At 31.9% G+C, this 26,332-nt stretch overlaps 1 protein-coding gene across 6 annotated transcripts in view; it reads left to right on the top strand.

Annotated features, from left to right (window-relative positions):
• Nucleotides 1-26,332, top strand: part of WDR7 (WD repeat domain 7) — a 506,900-nt gene that overhangs the window by 68,577 nt on the left and 411,991 nt on the right. For all 6 annotated transcript variants that reach the window (XR_004230845.1, XR_004230846.1, XR_004230847.1 and 3 more), the window contains exon 14: nucleotides 9,437-9,651. Coding sequence is in view for 3 of the 6 variants with exons in the window: in XM_031945925.1 (XP_031801785.1) it covers nucleotides 9,437-9,651 (215 nt within the window). In the remaining 3 variants the exon portion in view is untranslated. The remainder of the gene's footprint in view (nucleotides 1-9,436; nucleotides 9,652-26,332) is intronic.

Here is a 26,332-nt window from a genome sequence, read left to right as displayed (position 1 = left end):
ATAATTTGTTTAGCTATTCTTTAAAACAACAAAAGATGTTCCTATATTTGTGTAATATAAGGTGCATTCATCAAGATAAACAAGTAGATGATGTCGGGAAAGCAATCAGAGGAGTTTAATAATGGAACTCTGTAATCTGTTACTCCTTTTTGTCAGAAGGAGTGATGGGTTATTGGGTTGAGTTGTTTGGCACATCAGTAAACCTCTGTAAATTTGGAGGGTTTTTTTTCCCCTCTTTGAAATATTATATTGAAGAGTAGGACTATCTTCCACTGGAGGTATAGATAGTTGGTCAATCAGATGAGTGGTCCAAATGACACTAATAAGAATAAATGCTAACAAATGAGGAAAATTCTATTTAGTATTACGTTTCAAAATTTCAAAAAATTATAATTTTTTTAAAAATGTAGGCAGTCTTATCACTGACACAGACCACAGTTTCTTCATACTCCTCTGTAAGTGATTTTATTAATTACTCTGGCCAAAAAAATCATTGTCTGGTAGTCAGGTCTCTGATAGATCTCTTAACTTAGATTGATCCTGAGGAGACAGTTCATGATGAACTTATAGTTGATTAATTCTTTCCAATTTGTATGATCTGCCAGAATTTTCTGTCTTCCAGCTTGGACTTGTTGAGTGTGTGGCTCTGTGCTCTAAGTCAAAGCTTCTTAAACTGTGGGTCACATCCCCATGTGGGATTGTGTAACTTGTGGCAGTTGTGAAAAAATTGGCAACAATAAAAGATTTTTTAATGCAATGGCCAAAAATTTATTCAAAATCAAACATGTAATGAATCTGAAGTGTCTGGCAGCTCTTACCCAAGTTGTATTATGCAACTGACTTTACTGCAGCCTTGGTTCTAAACACACATGTACATTTTGCACCGTGCATGCATGAATTCTGCCAGAAAGACCTTGAGTCAAATTAGAGATGGGGGTCACATAAAAATTTCTTAGGTGAAAGGGGTCACGATTGGAAAAAGTTTATGAAGCTCTTGTGTAAGTTATCACTGTAGTTAGAGGAGGAATTATTCCAATTGCTTAGTATTTGTGGATGATTAGACATCAACTAATATTTTACATTATCTCAGTAATTTTACGATGCTAATCGTACCCTTCCTATTTTAGCTTTTTATGTGTTCCCCTTATTTGAAAGTAATTTTTTGTATTTTTGTTACTAGAATTTAGTAATTACTTAATAATTGATCATTTCTCAGTCACGAAAGGTACTCTTTTTTCCCCCTAATTTTTCTTTTCTAATTGTTATAGTTCATGTGGTTTTTGTCTTTGCATAATGGAATTGGACTAAAACATCCCTAAACCATTTCATCTCTAATAATCTGAGTTTATGATCATTAAAAAAATGTGACCATGGGCTTTTACAGTCTTTGATGTTCATAATAGTTTTATTTTCTTCCTCTAAACATGTTAGTAAGCAAACTATCAGGATGGCAAACCCAAAGGTAAACCCTTATCTGTATAGAACCTCATTCTTTTTTTCCCCCCTGTGATACTGTTAAGAAGGCAGCAAGGGTTACAATGCTTGGAGATCTGGGCTTGGAGTGAAGTAAGTCCTGAATAGACAACTTAATTGAGTACTACCTGTGTGACCCCAGCAAGTCCCTTAAATTTTTTTCAGCTTTAGTTGCTTCATCTGTAAAATGAGGATAGTAATACGCACCACCGCACAGGTACCACCAGTTTATTGATTGATCAGTATTTATTAAGTGCCTACTATATATATGTCAGGCCCTGTGCTAAGTCTTTGGGATACAAAAAGGGGCATAAGAGTGTCTCTGCCCTCAGGAAATCCACAGTCAAATGAGGGAGAGGACAGGCAAACAAATATAAACTAGGCAAGCTATTTATTGGGTAAATAGGAAGTAATTAACCCGGGCAAGGCATTGGAGTAAGAGGAATTCAGAAAAGCATGTTTGAAGAAAGTGGGATTTGAGCTGAGCATTAAAGGAAACCAGGGCAATCAGTAATTGGAGCAGAGTGGGGAATGTGATCTAAGCATAGAGCATAGTCAGATAGAGTGTCCAAATCTGAGAGAATGTTTTGCTTTTGAAAAAAGACAGGAAGGTAGTGTCATTGGATTAAAGTATACATGTAAGAAGACTGGAAAGGAACAAGGGGGTCTAGGTTAAGTTTCTGGAGGCAGTAGAGAGCCACTAGAGTTTATTGAGTAGGGGAGTGATATGATTGGATCTGTATTTTACAAAAATCACTTGTGTGGCTGAATGGAAGATGGATATAATGGGGAGAAAGTTGAAGTGGCAGACCTACCACCATTAGACTTGTACTAGTCCATGTTGTGAGATGATGAGAGATGCACCATAGAGGAACAGTGTCAGAGGAGAAAATGGTACAGATTTGAAATACATTGCATGAACAACAACAACAAAAGAACCTTGACATGATAATGCAAGAAATGATCCAAGAAAATTGTTCCAAAATGATAAAACAGGAGGGAAAACAAATAGAAATAGAAAAAATCCACCAATCACCATCTCAAAGAGATCCTTTATGGAAAACACATTGGAATATTATTGCCAAATTTCAAAATTCTAAAGTCAAAGAGAAAATTCTGCAAGAAACAAGAAAAAAAATGAATTCAAATATGCGGGAACTACCATTAGAATTATACAGATCTGGAATCATATCTACTGACAATCAAAAGAACTAGCCCTGTAGTCAAAGTATCATATCCAGCAAAATTTTCCATATTATTGAATGGAAAAAAAAAGACATTCAGCAAACTTGCAGATTTTCAGGACTTTCTTTAAAACCTGAACTCTATAGAAAATTTAACATATAAGATCCAGTATCAAAGATCATTTTCAAGGAATGGGCATGTTTGTTTTTTACATGGAAATATATACCATATGTTTAAAATTGATACCAACAGGTAGCTCAAAAGAAAGATTGGGGAAGAGTTGAGTATAATCTGACTTAAAAAAAACAAAACCACCTAGAAAAAGGTTTAAATAGTAATTATGTTACACAAATGAAGTGCAGAGGAAGAATAGATATAGAATCATTAGAGAAAGGTGGAGGGCTCATGGGTCAAACAGATAACACTATATATATAAATATATATATATGTATGCATAATGAAGAATATATATAACACCCTCTAAAATCTTTAAAGAAATAAGAGAGGAGGAATGGGGGAGGGGAAAGCAAAAGACGAGTGAAAAAAACAGGGGAGGGATGCATGGGTGAAGGAAGTTTAAGTGATAGCAAGGCAGGTTGAAGAGGGGAATTAAAGCAGAATAGTTATCAGGTAGAGGATAAAAACAGATAAATCAAACTTAAAAATACAATCAAGAGAAGAATATACATTATATTTCAGTCATTCTAATATTGTTTTAGATGTATGTTTACATGTGGGTAAATGCATGTATAAAAATGTATGTGTGTATCTGAGTATATGTAGATAATGCATGCATGTTGCTATATGTATATGTCTAATTATATGCATGTGTGATTGGGTGTAAATGTATATATGTATGTATATGTATAAATACATGTGTGTGTCTATGTATGTGTTTATATGTATATAACATCTGTGCTTAACTATAGCCTCCTTGGGGGAAGTGGAAAGGATGAAAGGGAAAAAAAGAATAAAGTAAAAAAAGTGCACAGCCAAGAACAAGAATAAACTACAAGGAAGCAAAAAAAAAAAAAAAAAAAAAAAGATGGACACTCATGAATATAATTTCTTCTCCTATTATATATCCTAATAAACTGGTAGTTTATTATATATTTTGAATCCTCTCTGAAGTTCTGCTGGATAACTGACAGTGCTCTTTTATGTTTTGTTTTGTTTTTCTTTTCTTTTTTCCCTATTCTGTTTTTTTTAATAAAACAAAGTTTTTAAATATATAGAAAATAAAAAATAGCAACCAAAAAAAAACCCCAATAAAATAGAAACAACAAAATAATCAGAAAAAAAATAAAAATGAAAGACATTACAAAGATGAAATTGACAGAACTTGATAACACCTTTCTTTTAGAGGGGTGAAAAAAAAAGAAGTCCAGGATGACTCCTAGGTTGTGAACCTTGTGAACCTGATGGAGTGGGAGGATGGAGTTAACACAGTAAACAGTTAACACAGAGAAGTTGAGCAAATGGGTATGTAGGGGAAAGACAATGAGTTTAGAGGGAAAGATATACTTAGTTTAAGTTGTCTACTGGACATCTAGTTTGACTTGTCTGAAATGCTGTTGGAGATGCAAAATTGGAGGGCACTAGGGAGGTTTTTTTAGGTAGATCAAGAGATAATACATAAAAAAATACTTTTTACAAACCTTAAAGTGCTATAGAAATGCTGTTTATGGTACTACTAATAATGATAATGCTTTTTGCCTAATGTATGTTCATATAGTTGATTCATATTTGCAAAAAAAATGCCACTATATCTTTTAAAGCTATAAGAGAATTTTTCCAAAAATAGGAGGTAACTTGTGACTTAGTTGAATTTGAGACAATTGGAATTTTTTTGGTTCATTAAGAATGACTATTTTTTTGATGTGAAGATTAGAGTCTTTTAATAGTTTGGTCAACAAGTATTTATTTGATGACTTTAATTATTAAAATCTGAAAGTAATGATTACATTAGAAAATAATTGTCCTAAATCTATTAAAGGTATATTTTGTATAATTAGATTAAGAATTTTAATGTTTGACATAAATGTCTGGAACAAATAAAATAAAAATTTATGATTAGTTTGAATTAGCCTTATAACAATAAGAAAGGATCCTTTTTTTTTTTGATACTGACTCTAGTTTAGATATGGCTTGAGTGTTCACTTAAGAAATTTTATTCTTTAAGAAAATTAGACTGGGGAAATTGTATCCATGAATATCACAATTTAAAAATGGAATTCAAATTCTGATAAGTAGGCTTGTTCAGTGAAATATATCTAATGTAGTCAGACAATTGTTATTTTAAGATTGGCAGTTAAGTTCACTATTCTGAAGAATTTAATAAACTTAAATTGGAATTAACAAAAGAATAAAAAGCATAATGATAACTTACCATTGCTTTTACTTAGTATAAAATATCCATAAAATACTTTATATTAGCTGTTACCAAATAATTTAATAACCTTCCACATACACATGGGACTTTCTGTAGGCAATTAATAATAGCATTTGAATATGTGGATATATTTGGTGGATAAAGTTTGTGATTACTTAACATTAAGAAGAAAATATGTGATTGGAATCTGTGGTCTCAGAATATTCATTCAAGTAGTATTTTACATATATATACACATGTACATATATATTAATTACTATGCATTAAGAAGTGTTCAAAGCATCGCAGAGAGGAAAAGGAGAGCTATTTTTTTTAAGTCTTTAATTTTACATTTTTTAAGTAATCTTTTTTCTCCCTTTATAACTTTTATCTATTCTCTCTCTCTCATTCGAAAAAAAAAGCACCAAAATCTTTGCAATAAAATATGCTAAGTCCAGTCAGTAAATAAATATTTAAGTGCATATATGTGCCAGGCATTGTGCTAAGTGCTAGGGATGCAAAAAACTAGTTCCTGTCCTTAAGAAATTTATAATCTAATGGAGGAGATAATAAACAAACAAATTATCCAAAGAGGTTATGTACAGGATTAAAAGGAAATAATTAACCAAGAGAACACTAGAATTAAGAGGAAGTGGTAAAGGCTCCCTGAAAAAGATGGATTTTAGTTAGGATTTGAAGGAAGTCAAGGAAGTAAGGAGGTGTTGATGAGGAGAGAAGATGCTCTAGGTATGAGGAGCAGACAGTGAAAATGTCTTAAGGCAATATGTTAATAGAACATTAACAAATTGTTAATCGAACATCCAGGAGGCTGATTTTACTAAATTGAAGAGTGGAGGTATAAAGTGACTTAAGACTGAAAAGTTTGGGATGGAGCAAAGTTATGAAGATTTTTGTACTCCAAGAGGAGACTTGATGCAAGCAGACTTAGTGATGGTTGTTAATCAGTAGTCTTGATCAGTATAGATCAGATTATTAATCATGAGGTCATGAGAGTCTGCACCCAAAGTATTGGCAGTGTCAGAGGACCAAAGTGGGTGTATTTGAAAGACATTCCTTAAGGTGATATTGACAGGTTTTGGCAACAGCTTTGGATATTAAGGCTGAGAAATAATGAGGAGTTCACGTTAATTCACAGGTAGAAAGTTTTGGAGTTTGGGAAGTTGGCTTTACTCTTGATGGTGATAGGAAGGTAGGAAAAAGAGGAGGGTTTAGAGAGAAAGATAACGAATTCAGTATCAAGAGAAGCAAATTTTGTCATTGTCTCCTAAAAGATATGTCTTATTCTGCATTTTGAATCTGTCAGCTCTCTGTTAGAAGATGAATAGTGGGTGTTATCTTAGAATTGTGGTTTGTCATCTCATTGTTCAAAGTTCTAAATTCTTCCAAAGTTGTTTTCCTTTATAATATTCCTCTTAGTATATAAAAGATAGTGCTTAATATTGTACTTGACCCATAGTAGGTGCTTAATAAATGTTTGTTGACTTGACTGAATTACTTTCCTAGTTCTTTTCATTCTATATCAGCATATACATATCTTCCAGGTTTTCTCTAAAATTGTCCATTGCATCAATTTTTGGCATAGTAGGGTTTCATTGCATTCATATACTCTTCAGTCATTCCTCATTTGATCAGCACACCCTCATATTCTGGTTCATAACCATCATGAAAAGAATTGATACAATTAAAAAATATATATATATCCGTCAGTTTCTTGTTTGTTGATCTCTTTGGGCTATAAGCCCAAACATTTTTGTAAGTTTTGGAAACAAAGTTCTAAATTACTTTCCCAAATGATTCAGCTATTTCACAGTTTTGTCAACAGTATTTTGGTGTGCCTTCTTTCTATAACCCCTCTAAAATTTGACATTTTTTCATTATTTTTCTTTTTTGCCAGTTTAATGGAAATGACGTGATATCTCAGATCTGCTTTAATTTAATTTTCTCTTATTATTAGTGATTTGGAACATTTTTTCTCACATGGCTATTGATAGTTTGTATTTTTTTCTTTTGAAATCTGCCTGTTGATATGATTTGATCATTTGCCTTTTGGAGAAATGACTCATATTTTTATAAAATTGAATCTATTTTTTACATATCTTGGCATGGGTTAACCAAGAAACTCATTTGAAGGTTTTGTTTCTTTTTTTTTTTTTTTTTTTTTTTGCTTATTTCCAATTTAATTTTAACTGCATTGGTTTTATTCATACAAAACCTTTAAAATTTTATCATTTTTTTCTTTCTTGCTTGATTATCTTTTCTTTTCCAAAGTTGTAAAAATAATACTTTCTTCCTCTTAATTTGTTGATAATGTCACTTTTAAGGCCTTAAGTAATATGTCCTATGTAATTTATCTTATATGGTTTTAGATGTTGGTCTTCATCTACTTTCTATCAAACTGCTTTCCACTGTTTTTGGCAGTTTTTCCTTTCTCTTACTCTAATAACAAGCCTTTCCCTTAGCAGCTGGGATCTTTGTGTTTGAGATGAAATGAGATTGTCTAATGGCTAGAGTTCTGGAGTTGAATTCAGGGAGACTTAGGTCCAAATTTTGCTTGAGACAATTCTTAACTGTGTTATCCTAGGCACATCTCTTAACCTTTTTCAGGCTCAGTTTCCCTCTCTGTAAAGTGAGGATAATAATAACACTTAGCTTACAGCGTTTCTGTGAGAACCAAATGAGATCACATGCACAAAATACTTTGCAAACCTTAAAGTATTATATAGATTCGTGTTCTTATTTTTATTATTTGTATATAATGCAAATTTTATGGTTATAAATTTTTTTCACATTTCTCACTTGAATTAATCTTTGCAAGCAGTATCTGTTTATAAGAGAGGGAATTTGAGATTCAGGAAGATTGACTAAGATGTCAAACACAATATAAATGGTATAGTTGGTATGCAAACCCAGATCTTGGCTAAGTGTTCTTTTCTATATTGCCACTTGTCTTGACATGTGTTATGCTACTGGACTTTCTGCTTCAATTAAGTCCAGTCCTTTTTTTTTTCCTTCAATTTTCTGTCCCGTCTCAGTGGACTTTTTTTTTTTTTCCATAGCTTTTTAAGTCCAGTTCTTGCACAAGTTAAGACATCACTCCATGTTATCACTGATCCTCTTTGAGAACCAATGATGAACAATAACAACAATCAGGAAACATGCTTTCATGTTAATAGTCCTATTTGTGTACTTCCTTTCATAATTTACCCTCCTTCTCCCCTAAAATAACTCAGTCCTGTTTTGGAATGGTCTTGAAAGAATTCCTACATTGTCATCCTCTAAAGTGATAACTGTCAGTCTCTTTCTGGGTAGCATTTGGCTAAATGGTTCTCTGCCTGCTAGGAAAGCACTGTTTGGTAGCCTAAGTGGAGACAAGATTCTTTAATCTCTCACAACTGAAAATATTTTGTCCTTTCTCAAATTTTCCTAAAGCCATTTTTCTGCATCTCTCATTTGTCTCCACATACTCTTCTTTCTATAGTTACATTTTGTATTTTTCCCGGTAGAACACAGATTCTTTTTAGGGAAGGATTCTTTCTTTCTTTTTCTTTTTCTTTTTTTTTTTTTTTTTGTTCTGATCTTTATTGTCTTAGTATGAGTGCTTTGAATGTATTTAATAAATGTTTGTTGGATTATATTAATGGGAAAAAAGTAAATATGCATTTTTAAATATTCTTATTTTTTTAATAAGAACATTTAGAAATTGACTGGCTTTAGCCAGAATCTTGAGAATAAGTTAAGTTCAAGTATGAGAATGACCTCAGAGAGAAGTTTATCTACCAGTCCTGTAATCCAAGATAATTTTATAGAGAAAAAGAGACTGTAAATTGTGTAAATGAAGGAAGATAATAATATGGTTAGTACGGAAGCGATTTTCCAATTATACATAGCAGTTTGGGTGAAAGCTTAAAGGTCTAGAATAAATAATTAGTTTATGAGAAGTTTAAGTAACTAGAGTATAATGTTTATTGAGGCCAAGGACTATTTCTTGTTTGTTTGTTTGGAGGAGGTTGACAGACAGGAGCCTCAACACCAAATATCATTCTCTAAACAGAATTATTGAAGTAAATTTCCTTGGTAATCATGGAGAAATTTGGTATTAGCTTAGAATTTTTTGTCATGTCTCAAGTGGAATGAAATGTCCCACAAGGGCTTTACAGGAAGGTAGTAGGGAAGATGCCTAAGGACAGTAATGCCATTGTTTTAAACATTGGAGTAAAGAGTTGATGGAGGCAGGAAGTCCAGGATAATATTTGGGACCAACATTTGGGATGGACCTGTTGCAAATTAAAAATTTTTATATAGTATATAGCATTTTAAGTAAAGCAATCTATATTTTGATATAATATATACTTAAAATGTTCCATTTTTCTTTTTTTTTTTTTAAAGGTGCACTGGATCGTTGTGTGATGGGGATTACTGCAGTTGAGATTTTGAATGCTTGTGATGAAGCAGTTCCTGCTGCAGTTGATTCTCTTAGTCATCCAGCTATTAATTTAAAACAGGCTATGACAAGACGTAGTCTTGCTGCTTTAAAAAATATGGCTCATCATAAGTTACAGACTCTTGCCACTAACCTCTTGGCTTCTGAAGCTTCCGACAAAGTAAGTTTTTTCTATCATTGTGTGAATTACTTAGTTCTCAAATTAGTAATATATTAATAATTTAATAGTATAATTTTTAGCATTTGTCAAATTTTGTGAAGAAAAGTGTAGTGAAGGTAAGTCATTTTCTGTGTTTTATCTTAAATTACATATTCTACATATACTTTCCTTTAGGAATATTTCAAAAATGGTTGTGAATCTTATATTTCAATTATTCAAAAAGTAGGTTCTAAATCTTTTAAGGCATCTGATTTTTTAATATCAGTAGTAGCATTTTAGAATAGATGGCATTTTTTACTTTAACATATTTTGGTTAATTTAGATCCAGATTAATTTATCCTCAGGAGAGAATGTCATTTGGCAAATTCATAAATTACTAATCATTTGTTTTAAATTTGACATTTTGCTTTCATTAAGGTCATTAATTCTAAGAATATATGAAAATGCTTGCATTTCTCCAAGTCTATTTGAATTTTACATGTTACATTCCATAATAAAGGACCCAATCTCAAGCAATATTTTCTTAATATAGCATCTATAATCAAGATAAAAGTATAAATCACATTATATTTCATTAATTTTATAAATATTCTTTTGTTCTATAGGTTTTAGTCACTGTTCACTTTGCAAGAAATGCTCTGTGGCCCTTTTTAATGTTTCCTATCAAGAATTGCTATGTAACTGTCTCTCTGGGAATGAAGGACAAGGATAGCATGGATAATTGAAATCTAGAGATAATCCCCAGACTTCATTTGAGTCAATAGTTAAAATCTCCACCTCTCTTAACCTTTTACCAGTGCTGTTAGTATGTAGCAAAAATAACTGATTTGAATTTATATCATTTTTTCCCCATGTGCTACTTATCCTCTGAAGCAAGAAATGTGAACAGTGAAACGAATAAAAAGGCTTATAATTTACAAAGTAAAAATTTAGCACAGGAAAAATTGAGTTAACTTTATTTGAGACATAGGTAATTTTTGGATTTTCAGTGGTAATTGTTAATAAGGTTTCATTGCCTATTCTGTTTTCCTGAAATATAACTTTTATATAATTTTGGATCTTAAAGTTTAAAACCTTTTCTGCATCATTTTTCTTTCCTTTTTCCCTAATCCCCTAGGGAGTATAGAAGAAACCATAATTTAAACTTGACTGTCATGACCATTTTTTCTTTGACAAAAGCCCCAGAGATGCTTATTTGGGGAACCCTGATTTATATGTAACATAGTTTGTAAATCATTATTATTAAGTAATAGATTTGGACATATAACATTTAAAGTTTTCTCTGATATTTAACTTTGATGTATTTTGTTGAAAGACATATGATTTTTATTTTTAAATATAAACAACATTCTTCAGGTTATTCTCTGGAAACAAAAAATATAGAAAAATCAGTATAAAACTAGAAACTTTAAAAAAATAAATTGTACAGTAACATGTACAAAAGTCTTTTATAAGTGGTCACAGTCCATTATGTGATTTTTACAGTCTTGTTTGTCCCAGTTTTAATAGCACACTTTATAGTGCAATTAGTGATAAAAGCACCAGATATCAGAGACACTACACTTATGTATTGTAAAATATATTGCTTGTGAACATACTCAGTCCTGTGTAACAGTGGTAATTGTTGCCTAGCCTACCAGGAAAACAATTATAGGAGGGGAAAAAAGGCTTAAGAAGCTGAGACTGCAAAGGGATAATCACTTTATGAAAAATGTATGCTGACGGAACCATTAGGGATTTTGTTCACTGTTTGCTTATGTTTGGATTATGGGTCTTTCTGAGAGAAATTGTAAAAATGAACCATACTTTGGATGATAATAGTTTTCAGATCTAGGAGAAAAAATGTACAAAAAATAAGAACAGAATTTCTAATCTGAAAAATATGATCAAAAGTCCACCACTGTGGTAGGGCTTCTTTTCAAAATACAGGGTTTTCTAATATAAAATTAGGGATATCATTAGAGATTTATATTCATTTTATATATCGTTAATAATTTAATTTATACTCAATAAAATAGAATTCTCAGCCATTGGTTAATAATATTTATATAAGTAATATTGTTAATCTCTACAGATATAGATAACTGTTTTATATACAAAAGCAAACAATCTACTTGCCACAATATTTTTTATTTTTTGTTTTGCTTTTTTAATCAGAAGATAATGAATTTTTAAAAAAATGAAATTACCATTGTTTGTTGCAAACTTAGATAGCACAGTAGTTCTAGATTTGGAGTCAGGAATGCTCATCTTTGAGAGTTCAAATCTGACCACAGACACTTAATAATAACTGTGTGACCTGAATGAGTTACTTAAACCTGTTTGCCTCAGTTCCTTCTTTGTAAAATGAGCTGGAGAAGGAATTTGCAAACTATTTCTATATATTTGCTAACAAAATCCCAATTGGGGTCATGAAGAATTGGACATGACTGAAATGATTGCACAACACTGATACCTTTTTCTTCTTGGATGAGTCTTTCTGATGACATTGCAAGAAATGTTTTTATTAAATAATTATTAAATGTATAAATAATGTGGTAAGCACTGAGGATACAAAAATACAATTTATGAGAGACTCTATGCCCTCATGGGGCTCACCTTATAAATGGGAGGAGTCACATCAAAAAAAAGCAAGAAAGGGCAGGATAGGAAGCATATGTGAGAGGTCACAGTGGTCAAATCCTTGTATTAATAGTAGGACCAGGAGGGGAATGAAATCAGATGGCCTGGAGGAATTCATTAATGGGAAAATGGGGTTAGATAGATGTAGATAGTTCCGGGGTGTGAGAAGCTTGTCTTGGAAAAATTCTAGGTTAAGGGGATAATTTTGGCATTGGGTGTTAGAAACAGAGGTTGGAGGACATTCTATAAACTTTAGCATACAAAAAGTATGCTAAGTATATTTTTAGATAATATTTTTAATATATAAAATTAATTTTCCTATAGAAATACTTTGGTGGTATGAATCCTAGGCAGGCTCAGAAAAATTCATATCATTCATAAATATTTGAAATATTTCATTGAAATCCTACTTCATTGACTTTCTGCAACATGAAAGTGTCTCTGGCTTTATGAAGGCTCTTCTTCACAAAGAAAGAAATGCTTCTAGCATAGGTCTGGCAAAAGGGTGTGTGTTTGCTGTCTAATTACCACATCAAGTGAAACTCTGAGACTTATATCCTATTAGGGCTTGGCACATAAGAGATGAATTGTTTTAGCTAAGGTAAAGTTAAGGTAAATTATATCTTAAGAAATACAATGGTTTAGTATATACTCTCCTGGCGAAAATATTTCCATTGATAAAAGTCTTTGAAGAATTTTCTGATCATGATCATAATTAGTTTCCCAGAGAAGTTCTCTAGGGATAGCTTTTCATATGAAAGACAGTGAATAATGATCTTACTGTGAAGTAAGTATGTAGAGTGAGGGAATGTTTGCAGTGATTTTTGAGAGTGTGCAGTATCACTAGCTCTAGTATAAGTCCTTTTAGGACTAAGCCAGCTATGAGAAACAGATTGAAGAGCTTACATAATAATTGGATGTAATATATTAAAAAAAATACACATTTAGAATCAATGAGTAGAAGTCTTCAAGAAGAATTATAGTCTGTGAAAAGCTTGCAAAAGAGTTATGTCATACTGGATCATAAGCATTATTTAGAAATGTATAAACTAGAATGCAGTCAAGTAGAACAGTATAGACCAAAGATTAAAGCACAAGCAAGGCAAGAGATTGAAGAAGAAATAGAAAAAGTCAATCTGTTCTTACACTTCTTCTAAGTGCACCAAACATTAAAAGTCTTAAAGCTGGACTAGAAATATAGAGAAAGCATTATTCTCAAGAATACAGATTTAAAACCTATTGAAAATAACAACAGAGAAATTCAGAGAAGATGTATAAGATGTTGTTTCCTAGAATAAACTGAAGCAAACACATTCTGATGTGGATAGACAAATGAATAGGTTACAATATAAGAAACAGATTGAAGACCTTTCACAATTCTTGGAAACAGCATCTAAAAATATGTATACAGTTGGAATCAATGAATAGAAGTCTTCAAGAAGATTTATTTAAAATCTGCAAAAGAAATGTGTCGAGTTGGAAAGGAATTAAAAGCAATTGGAAGAAGTAATTAATGTTAAACATCATTTAGAAATGCCTGAAGTAGAACACAATCAAGAACAAGATGAACTGGAGACTAAAGAACAACTAAATAACATCTTACTATTCTTAGTCACAAGGAGCAAAAAAAAAAAAAAAAAAAAAAAAAAAAAAAGATTACTTAGAGGAATTAAGTGATAGTAGAAAAAAACAAATGGAGCATCAATTTCAAGAACTGGAAGCTGAATTCTCCAAAATGAAAATCTCATATCTAGAGTCTAAGACAGAACTAGAGAGATACAGAAATCTTTATTCTCAAGAATAAAGACTTACAAGACCCTGTCTGGAGCCACTTCCAGATTGTTGAGATTCTTGGTACTTCTGTGGTCCTTCCTAGAAGAAATTCAGTATCTTTTTCTGGAAATACAATGTGTTTAGAAAACAGCAGAGACCGGCTTTGCAAATTTGCAAATTAGCATAGGGTTGGAAAACCCTATGGCTAAAATTGATGATGCTACTGATGAACTTCAACCTACATCTTGCTGGGTTTCTCCAATAGGAGCTATTTATGAGTCCACAAAAATGCCAAATCTGAATTGGAATCCAGTTGCCAGGACAACTCAGAAACACTTGGGGGATTTAGAGTGGGAAAAAATGCTTTAAATAAAGGAACAAATAATGTACACACACAAAAAAATATCACCGTAGGTTGCCCTGTAGTCTATTTATGAGAGGACATAATCACACAGTATAAGTCACACAGTATGGATTACAATAAAAGGGGTTTTAGTTTCATTATTGGAATGAGCATCAGCACTTTTTTTTAATTTAACACATATGTTGTTAGGCATGTAACATATTCTAGGCTGTGGAAATACAAAGAAAAATGAAAAACTCCATTTTTAAGGAGCTTGTGTTCTATAGGAATGATCATTGATCCACCAGAGTATTGGATAAATGTCTTGAGTTACAAAAGTGAATCTATCACTGTTTTCTTCCCCAGTCAAACTGTATCTTGATTATTGTGTTCAATTCTAGGTAGTACTTTTAAAGAAAAACATTTTAAAAGCAAGATATTGTCCTAAGCAGAGCAATCAGGATTGGGTAAGGCCTAAAGATCATATAATGTGAAGAATGTTTATTGGAAATGGGAATATTTAGTGATATGTGGGGGACATTATAAGTGTTTTTAAGAATTTGATGGATGATTACATGAAAGAGGAATTAGACCTTTTCCTTCATGGATCCTAATGCAGTACTAGGAACAAATAAGCTAGAGTTATCAAAAGGAAGATTTTGACATTTAGAACTATCTCATTTAGAGGTGATGGATAACCTTGAGAGATAGTGTATTTGCTCTCACTTGTTGTCTTCAAGGAAAGGTTAGAAAACACTTGATAGGTGTGTTTCAAAGGGGTTTTTTATTAGGCTTATAGGTCTCTGGGTTTAGCTCTCATTTTATATAAGCTCTTGAGTATTCAGATGAAAAACAAGGTAGTATAAAATAGTACTGTTGTACATGTTAAATCCTTCATCAGTACTGTGAGCTAAGTAGATCCTTACACTGCCTGAAAAGTCATCACTTAAAAAATATTTGTTTTTAGGAGAAAATATTTTTGAAGAATCATACCAATGGAGCTTTGAAGTAAAGAAAGTGTTTCTCCCCCCAACCCCCCATTCTCAACAACTTTATAGGGGTATGTGGGGGAATGGGGATGGAGACACATACAGAGAGCAGGAAAAGGAAAGAGAGCGGGGTGGGGGAGGAGAGGAGAGAGAGAGAGAGAGAGATAGAAAGACATACACAGAGATACACAGAAAGAGAGAGACATACACAGAGACACACAGAAAGAGAGAGAAGAGAGGGAGAGAAAGACATATACACATACAGAGAGAGAGAGAGAGAGAAACATATAGGAAGAGAGACATAGAGCAATATTAATAACTGATATTTGAATATGTAGTGGTTTAATCTACATAGATATTTACATAAATTATTTTATTTTATCTTCATATAATCCTTGAGATTAGTGCCATTATTCCCATTTTGCAGCATTTTTATATCATTTTGTATACTTTTAAGTAGCTTAGTGGCAGTGATTAAAGCACTAGACTTGGAGTCATAAAGGCCTGAGTTCAAATCCAGCCTAAGACATTTATTAGTTGGGTGACCTTGAGCAAAATACACAACCTCTGGTTGCCTTAGTTTCCTCAACTGTAAAATTAGGATAATAATAGCACTTCACTGGATTGCTGTGAAGATCAGTTGAGACAATATTAGCAAAAATTTCTTAGCACACTGTCTAGCATATAGCAGGTGCTATATAAATTTTAGCTGTTATTATTACAGAAGAAGCTGAGGCATAGAGTGATTAAGTCAGTTAATAACTTAGAAAGAAAGTTGATCATTAATGACTGGGATAATGGCTGAGCAAACTTTTATGAATGGAATATAGTATGATACATATTAAAAAATGTAGAGAAACTTGAGAATACTTGTACAAACTGATACTGAGTGAAATAAGCAGGACTAGAACAATTTCTGTGATGACAATACTAATGTAAAGATAAAAGGTATTTAAAGACTTCAGAACTCATTTGTAAGAGTGTCCTGTGAAATTATGAACTGGTAAACCATACCTCCTGCATCTCAGCAGAGAGATAATGCCCAATAAAGTATATATTTGCATAACATGGATGACATGTTTATTTGGTTTGCTTGAATGTGCTTATTTGTCATGACAAAGGATTCAAAGAGAGGTAGAGGTCATTAGTTAATAGTGGTGCAAAAAAGGAGCACCAATAAAACTTTTGTTTAAACAATCTTGAAGGTAAATGGAAGAATAAAAGTTATTTTGGAGGGTATATCTGTGTTTAAGGAATTAGTTTTTTTCTTTTTGGTGGAGGGGCAGATTTGAATTTTTTTGTAGGAAAGAGAGGACCTAATTGTACTGCAGGTACAATTGTCCTGCAGGTGGTAGGAGAGAATGAAATTAAAGTTATAAGTGAATAGGTGGTAATAACAAGAGACCTTTTTGGGAGCTGTGACAATTAATGTCTGATGATCTTGATCTTTTTCAGTAAAATAAGAAGATATAATTATCTAAAGGTTATCTTTTTTAGTAAAGTAAGAATATATAATACCTACAGAGAGGAGTGGACAAAAAATTATGATGAGGAATTTGAGAATTTAAAAGATTTGGGACAGATGTTCTGGAGAATGCAATAAGGCATCAACTTAGATGAATAAAGAATTACTGAGCAGTTTTTTGGTTCCATTTGAGTTTAAAGATTCTAAATTCTAAAGTCAGATTTGTGATTCTAACTATGCTTGCTTGTCCAAAAAAATTAATCAAGAAAGCTATCTGGTTAATCTGGACTGACATTCTGCAAGACAAGTTATATCAGAAGAAAAAAAGAGGGACCAGAATTTCAGTGTTTTGAAACACATTAAAATGGGTCTGCTAAAATTGGTTTTATTTCCTGGATAAAGAGAGGAAATAAGAGATATGCTGATGAATTGTGGGATAGGCAGATAAAAGAAGGGGAAAGAGGAATGACAGGGATAAGATCTTGTATTGGAAAAGTTTCTGGTGTTGATTGAGCACAAACCTGAGCATGGAGACTGCAGCAGAAATAAAGCAACCCTAGAACCCATCAGTGAGAAAAAAAATTTTTTTTGCCACTATCATGATTGAAACTGGCCCTTTAAAGGGATGCAGAATTGAAGGTATCAGTATAAGGATCTCTAAATTTGCCTGAGGATAGGAATTGGTTAAAAAAAAAAAAAAAAGCCCTTTAAAACTCCCAAGCATCAAATTAGTATTTTCTAGAAGAACATATGACCATCATGTTACAGTGCTTCTCTTGTATATGACAAAAAAACCTATTTAAATACTGTTGTATACATACTGCCATCTAAGGGAGGGGGCGGGGGGAAGGAGGGGAAAAATTGGAACAAAAGGTTGGGCAATTGTTAATGCTGTAAAATTACTCATGCATATATCTTGTAAATAAAAAGCTATTAAAATAAAAAAAAATACTGCTGTATATCCTTAAAACATATTTGGAATTCATTTAGATTTATTAATATCTTAGGTTGTGCAATTTTAAAATTTTGTCCTTGTTTTTATTTCCTTTTGTAATATGCCTTTGGAACATTGTACCTTTTATTATCCTTAGCTCCCTATTGGCTCTGAGAGAAAAAAATACAAATTGAAGGATTTGGAATTTAAAATTCTTTACAAACTGTTTCCAATCTATTTTTCCAGACTTACTTCTCATTACTTCTTTTCACACTTTTCTATGTTGTAGCCAAATTGACCTTGCTGTTTTATAAATTTGTCACTGTAAATGTTCTCTCTTTATCATTGTGTAAGGCTTTTTAAGGCATTTTTGCTTTTTATTAACTTTAATTTCCTTCATGTTTCAGCTCAGGTATCACCTCTAAGGAGGTTTTTCCTGATCTGAGTTATTAGAGCTCTTATCCTCTTGAAATTATTTTTTTATTCATGTATTTGTGTGTGTTTTATAACTTTATAATGTGACCTCCTTAGGGATAGGATCTGCTTTTGATTTTTGTATCCCCAATATAGCTTAGTGTCTTATAATACCAATATATTAGAAGAATAAGTGTGACAACAGCACTCGTACCCAGTATACCTTAGAATCAGCTGGAGCAGGATAAGCAAAAGTCCTTAGTCTTTATTCTTGGTCTTTAGAGGTAGGATTAAATTGGATGGAAGCTGAATCTCCTGAACTTCCTTCTCCCTCGTCTACCGCCAAAGTGACTCTAGCTAGTCTTACTCCACTCCCTAGTCCCTCCTATAATCCTCTGTATACACCAATCATTGAGCCAGCACAGGATAGTGGGAAAGGCCATTTCCCAAGCATATGCCCATAGAGTATTGTCCAATTGATAGTTAGCCTCAAGTGTTCAGCTGTCCTGACCTCAGTGCATCGATTCAAGAGTTTCAGCCCTCTACAAATAAGTAATTAGGACTTTGGAGACATTAAGGATGATGGCAGGATCTAAGGTAAATAGGAGAATATAAGTCAGATACTGAAATCATATGAGGAGGACCATACAATGTCTAGAGTTTTTCATGATATAAGTATCCTTTATTGTTACTCAAATCAAGAAAAAAAAACGATGAAATTAGAAAATCATCAGGATGTCTTATCATTGCCTTATATATCTCACTTTATTGCCTCATTAGACTGGAAAAATGAAGGAGTTATATTCTAAAAGGTCAGTAGGTTTGTTTTTATGATTAGTGTAGAAAAAGCTATTTAAGGAGTCAGGTATTACCTAGTAGTAAAAACTTTCTATCTGCCTTCTCTTTGTTAAAATTAAGTCACATTGCAACATACAAGTTATTTTAATTGAGAATTCTGATTTTCCAGAAAAAGGAATTTTTTGTTTTGTTGGGGAAGGGGAAGCTAAAAACAGAGGAGGTGTGTGTCTCCTTGGCCCCTCTTCACAAACTGGATTTTTTCAGGTGAACTAACTTCTTGATGTTTTTTGGTGAGAGTAACTATCTTATATTCCAGAACTATAGTAAGTATATATGAAAGTAGTATGCACAAAACATATTGTGCTGTACATTATTAATCTGTTTAAATACAGGTTCAAGTTTCCTAGAACCAATTCCTAAATTATTCAGATACATTGTGAAATCATTGTACTATTTGCTGCAGATAGAAAAATAGTCCATGCTCTTAAATAGAATAGTCTATTAATTCAGGTCCTTATTGTCCCTTGCCTTACATTATTGTAATTGCCGTCTAACTAGTCTTCCTACCATGGGCCTCTTTTCACTTCAATCTGTTGCCCTCTCAACTGCAAAAAGTTGAATTTTTTTTTTTTTTTTAACGTGTTGATGTGACTGTCATTTCACTTCTCATGGAATCCCAAAAACTCCATTTTTTTTTATGGTCAAATATGTACACTTTTTATTTGGCATTCAGTTCTCTCCATAGCATGACTACTTCCTATCTTTCTAGTCTTCTCATTCTTTATCTCCTCCATGCATACTAAATCCAACAGTTTCTCAAATGTAGCAGTCTCTCCTCCACCTCAATATTTTTGTCTTTCCTTGTCACTTGGAATACTCTACCCCTTCCCCTCTGCCTCTTAGTTTCTCAGATTTCCTTCAAAGCTCAGCTCAAATCCTACTTCTGTAGGAAGCTTTTCTCAGTCTTCTTTACCTCCTCTACCCTGTGAAGTTCCTAATAGCGTTCCTTCTCAGATTACCTTCCATTTTCTAGGTACATGTCTTTTATGTCCTTTATGAAATGGATTGTATATCTGAATTGTTGGACATTACGGAATATTAATTTAACTTTTTCTTTATGATTTAGTCATTGTTATAAATATTAGTCATGATGTTTTAAGCATAGCTAGTGCTATATGTAGTTGTTTACATATTATCTCCCCCCATTACAATATGAACTTCCTGAGATGTGGGCTGTTTTGTTTTGTTTTTTAATTAGTACAGTGCTTGGATGATGGGAAGATTTTTAATTTTTTTTGACTTGGGAGAAAATTACATATAAGCAACTGTGAATACTCCAAGTTGGAATGTAATGGAGTATAATAGGAATCTAAACAAAATATTCTAAATACTAAATTTGAGGAGAAAGAGAGAACCCTGTTTTCTGGGGCAAACAAAATCGGGGAAGACTTAGTAGCTGAGAATACATATTTGAACATGGAAAGGCACATAAACTACTGTTGTCTTGAGGTACAAAACTTCTTAGTGGTTCACTAAGTTGTTTATAGTTTCAATATCTATTTCTAAAATAGCCTAGGAAGAAGGCTAAAATTGGAAGTCTTGGGGTGCCTGAGTCACGTGAAGATAGTTTTCATCAACTTTACTACCTGAAAACAGTAAGGAACATTGAGAGATCTTGAAGATATATTATCATTTAATTATTGGTCCCAGTTTTCTAAATCATAAAATGCTAAGTAATAACAATAGTGGCTATGAGAACTAGCAATTTTATCAACTTAATTTAATTCCTTTTATGTTAGAATAAATTAAAGAAGAAAAGAAATTAGAGCATGGCAGTAAGATTCCATCCAAAATGTTGATAATTGTCAGGGAACTGAAACCATGTTCTATATCTGGTATCTCCCAAATTATGGAGCTCAGACCTCTGGAGATTATGCACACAACTGTAAGCACTGCTATTTTAATCTTTCTTTAAAAGCTGTAACAAAATATGCCATATAACTTGTATAAAGTCTTTTACATGTCTAGCTATGCTTAAAATAAATTGATATTTATAACAATGATGAAATCTTAAAGAAAATGTTCAATTAATATTCCATGTAATCCAACAATTCAGATATACAATCCATTTTATAAAGGGCATTTTTTAAAGGTTCCAAATAACCAAAGCTTTGCTATTTGACAACAACTGAGATCAAGTCACAGAATTGAAGAAATGTCTAGAAAGGCAAATTGTTCCCAACCTTTTTCTCAAACCAGGACCATTCTACATAATTAAAAATTTCATGGACATATATAAGATGGTAGTTGTAGTATAAGAACTGATTTTTAAAATAGATGATGTCAGAAAGCTCTTAGAAATTAAGTAATGCTTTTAAATAGAGTTCTACTTTATTAATCATAGCAATGCTTTCATACATTTAAAAAACAATAGTAAGTATATGTGAGACATTATTTTTAAATTTTTGGCACATTTTTCTCTCATTTTCTTTTATGTAGTATACTTAACTGTCAAATTTATGATCTGAAACCATGCAATAAATGGATAGTATCTAATTGATTTAAAAAAATTTTTTAAAGTCTTTAAATTTCAGGTACATCATAATGAATCTGAGGAAAATGGCAATTTTCTTTTATTATCATGTTAATTTAAAAAGTTTTATTCTCTCCTGAAAATACATCATTAGACATATACTATTCTTAGGTAAAAATGTAAAATACCTCAGAATTAGTGTAAGAAAAATTTCTTTTTTTTTGTCTCACATAAATCAAATTACAATCTCCTGAGAGAAGTGAAGTGTTAACTGGAGCCCTAGCTTTTTCAGTCACCAAATTTCACCAGGGTTTATTTCTCATTTTTATGTGGAAACTTAAAATCATTTCTCAGCAGTTTGATTAAGGATATATTGATGTTCTGTTAAGATCTGTGACCAAATATTGAGTTTGCCTCTTATCTCTTCTAATTTACTAAAAAATTAAAGCATTATTATATAGTGAAGAGGGGTCATCCTTTTTTTTCCTTCTAAACTGTTTGTTGTCCAAGCTCAAAAATTAAAAAGAATTAAATAATTCTTTTAGTATATTCTTTTTAAGATATACAATATTAATAATAAATATAAATTCTCTGTTTAAAAGTTTTTTTTTTTTCTTTTTTTAACCAAAGGCTTAGTATATGATTTAGTGCCAAGTTGGGTGGGACTTGAGGTTCTGACATTTTTTTAACTTAAATAATTCAACCATGCCTATAAGGAATACTCTCCCCAAACCCAATCAGAGAAGTTTTATAGCAATATTTAAGAACAAGAAATTTATATTTACGTTTTTCCTTGCTTTTTTCCTTTATTCTTCTTTTTCATTTTTTTCTCTATAAGCATCTTTGCTGTCCTAAAAATTACTTTCCTTTTGGCATGTGGATAAGGAAGGGTAAAAATCTGGAATTGATAAGAAATTTCTGAAGGCTTACTGTTTACTTTATTCATTCATCAATGGAAATAAGTTCTTCACATAAACATAAAATCCTATATTAAGGTTGAGCCTATCAGTTCTGCATGCTGCCCATACTTTCAGTGGGTAGGAGTTTTGACTAAAACATATATGGAGAAGGAGCAAAAGAGAAGATGGATATTTGACAGCATGGATTTGACTGCTGCTATTAAGTGATGCAATTGTGTAGTAAGACATTCCTTACTCAATTTGGACAGGGCCTTGACAATCTGGAAATTGTTTAGTACTGTTAGTAAAAAGTCAGGGAAAAAATGTGTTTCTAAAACCTGGGGTTGGGACTTGTGAAAGGAGTGGGAAGTCACCAGAAAGGGACCTTCTGCAATAAAACTGGTTTTGCAATGAAAAGGCTTGATTCATGTCCTATTTTTCATGTTTAAAAACCATGTGACCAGAAGCAATTCATTGAATCTCTTTTAGCCTTAATTTCCTCATTTGTAAAATTAGGAGTTTAACCTATATAGTTTCTGAAGTTATTTTTCGTTCTAGATTTATGATTCTGTGAATTCCTGGAAATTTGATTTGTCTTTTTCTATAACATGATCACCTTATTTGTTTGTAGTTTTACTACTTTACTTGATTAGAAATAGTAGGAAATTCTGTCATAATTAAGGGGTTTATTTTGACCAATTGTCAGAATAAAGTGTGCATTTCTCTCTCTATAAGCTAAATTTTTACTGTCGAAAATCACTTTCCTTTTGGCATGTGGATAAGGAAGAAGTGGGTAAAAATCTGGAATTGATAAGAAATTTCTGAAGGCTTACTGTTCATACATACTGTCTCCATTCATCAATGGAAGTAAGTTCTTCACATAAACATAAAATCCTATATTAAGGTTGAGCCTATCAGTTCTGCATGCTGCCCATACTTTCAAGAAAATTCATAATTCTTCCTAGAATTCACAGTACTTTCAAAACATCAATTTGAGGTAGATTGAGAATTCTAATGGCTAAGCTACTTGCCTAATGGCACACACAAGTTCATAAGAACCTCAGAAATCATTTAATCATTTAATAGGTGACAAAATTGGGTCCTAGAGAGGTCAAGGATCTTGTTTAAGAGCACTTGGAACAAGTGGCAGAGCTTGTAATTGAATCCAGTGTTTCATCACAAATCCAGTGTTCTTTCCACTATGCTAAATTAGTTATACCATGTCCCTGTTTATACCCAGTCCTAATTTCTCCCTTCAATTCCAATCTCACACGATGAATTTGTTCTTTGTACAATATGCAATGATATTAAAATATTGATATATATACATTGCCTGTGTATATATATATATATATATATATATATATATATATATCTGTGTGTGTGTGTGTGTGTGTATAAAGGTAGTAATAAAAAACTGTAGTTTAAATATAAACTGTAAGGAAATGAAGGAACTATGATTTTATCATTTTCCAGTTGCCTCTCAAATACAATCCAAACTCCAGCATTTAATTGGACACTCTCTACTCTCTAGCTTCAGTCATCTTTTTCAGAATTTTTTCACTTTACTCTTTTGCTTTTCTTCATAGCTACTGTATTCTATCAATGTCTTTCCAAACTTGATGTTCCATTGTCCTTTACTTTGTCTTTATACTGGCTGTCTTGGAACATAAAAAATGCTTAACTTTACATTTTAGAATCTTAGCTTCCTTCAAGACTCAAATAAGTTTTTCTTTTACACCAAATCTTTCTTTTTGCTATTAATCAGGGATTCCTTTTCCATCTTCCAATTACCTCATATTTTTCTATGAATACATATTATAATCCCACTAGTGGAATGTAAGTTCCCTGAGGTCAGGCACTTTCTTTATCTTATCAGTGGTTTCTCCCTACTTAATTATTTATAAATTAAAATTAAAATTAAATTAGGTCAAATTCAGATTCAAAAAGTCAATCTTGTAAAAAGACCTTACCAAATTCTTGTAATAAATTGATGTGTTCATGTTACTCAGGCACAACCTTAATAAATTATTTTTTCCACTCTGCATATATCAATTGAATTGAAAGAGCATTATATATAAGCTGCTAAATATTTATCCAAGTCATTTTTTCATATTTAAGACATAAATGAAAAAAGTGGCCTACAAAAGGCATTCCTTTTAAAATACTCTTTAATTCATCAAGTGACAATACTTTTCTTTTGTAGAAGAGTATATGGTTCTGTGTTGGAAATTCCTAGTATTCCATTCCACCGTTGCAGCTTGATAAATTGTCTCTGAAACTTACTGTCTCAGAGAATTATTTTGGGCCCCAAGGGGCCAAGTGACTTGCTGACATTCCTGATAGTCACTGTCCAGATAATCACTGTCACAGGAAAGACTTGAGCCTAACACTACCTTATTCAGGGTGCCTCCACAAGCCTCCATGCTCTGCCATGAAGTGACTTCTTTTGAAAACTGCTTCCCTTAATGAAAGCCAAAGAGTAAATGAAATGACCACTGGAATGATTAGATTATGCCTATTTGATAACCTTCTGCTTAAACCTTGTCTCTGTTTTGTCTTGAGAATTAAAAGATATCCAGTTCCAGTTGAGGTTCATTTATAGAAAAGAATTCAATTCATTTTAAAATGTAATTCTTAGTGACTCTTAATAACATTAATAGAACAGCAGAGGGCACCAAATATCTATGCCCATTTTACTGTTGTACACTTTGTTGATAATCTTGTTCTTGATTTATAGCCATTAATATTCAGATAGAATATTATGGAAATTCCTTTGGATTATGAGAGAATGTGTACTTCACTTAGGTGTATAATTACAATTTCATAATCTCTAAAATAGTTTATGAAGATGCCAAGTTATCTTAATGACTATACTCTTCAAATTTAATATTGCATATCTTGTCCAGGAAAGTAGGATCTTTTTGACAAGTATTTTTCTATATGCTATTAGTGAAAATATTTTTGTTTTTATTTCCCATATTTAAAAAGACATATGGTAAAAATTAATTCAATGATCTTTACTTAGAAAATTAAGAACAATCCTCAATGAATATTATTTTTATATATATATCAGTAATTGCTTTACAAAATAAGATTGTGCCCATTAAAATATTTTATTTTGGGTATATTTTTCCTTATTTCAAATATTAATCATAAAATATATATTTATAAACATATATAGATAGATTACATACTTATACTCATGTTTCTTACTTGATTTCTTAGTCTTTAAATTATAGTTTCATAGTTGATTCATAAAAGTTTTTCATTTTATTGCTTCTATTGAATTTGTTAGTGCTTTAGCATAGAAATTTTTTTTTTCTAAAATTTAAATTTTTATTTTATTTTTAGTTCCAAATTCTCTTCTTCCCATCACCTTCCTCTACCCATTGAGAAGGCCAAAAAAAAAAAAAAAAAAAAAAAAGCCCATTACAAATATATGTCATCATAGCTTAGAGATTTGTTGATGTTATAATGCTAATTGGCAAAGATTATCCTTTTTTTAAGGTAGATCTCTTAACAAGCAAATATTTTACCATTGCTTGAACAACAACAAAATACTAACCAGAATTTTGTGATGTTTAAATTCTGTCCATAAAAGCTGTGATTCTAACAATTGAATTGTACCTAAAAGTTTTAAGGCAGCAATATGGAAAAAATAGCAAAACAATCAAATTGCCACCATTATTACTATCTTGTTTACTAGCTATTTAGTAAATTTTAAAGAACAGTAGAACACATTTGTAACATTGGTGTTTGGTGGGGTGGAAAGAATGAGAAATGACAGATTTAATAACTGTTCTCTTGGGGCAGTGAGTTTTGTTAGCTTTTGTTTGTGTGTGATTATATTTCGGGGAATAGGATCTTTCGATTCATGTAATAGTGAACCATTTTTTAAAAAGGTGACT

The sequence above is a fragment of the Sarcophilus harrisii genome, chromosome 1, assembly GCF_902635505.1.
Source record: "Sarcophilus harrisii chromosome 1, mSarHar1.11, whole genome shotgun sequence".
In the NCBI taxonomy this organism is placed as follows: Eukaryota; Metazoa; Chordata; class Mammalia; order Dasyuromorphia; family Dasyuridae; genus Sarcophilus; species Sarcophilus harrisii.
Note: the sequence above shows the minus strand (reverse complement) of the source record. Positions and strands in the feature narration are given on the sequence as shown.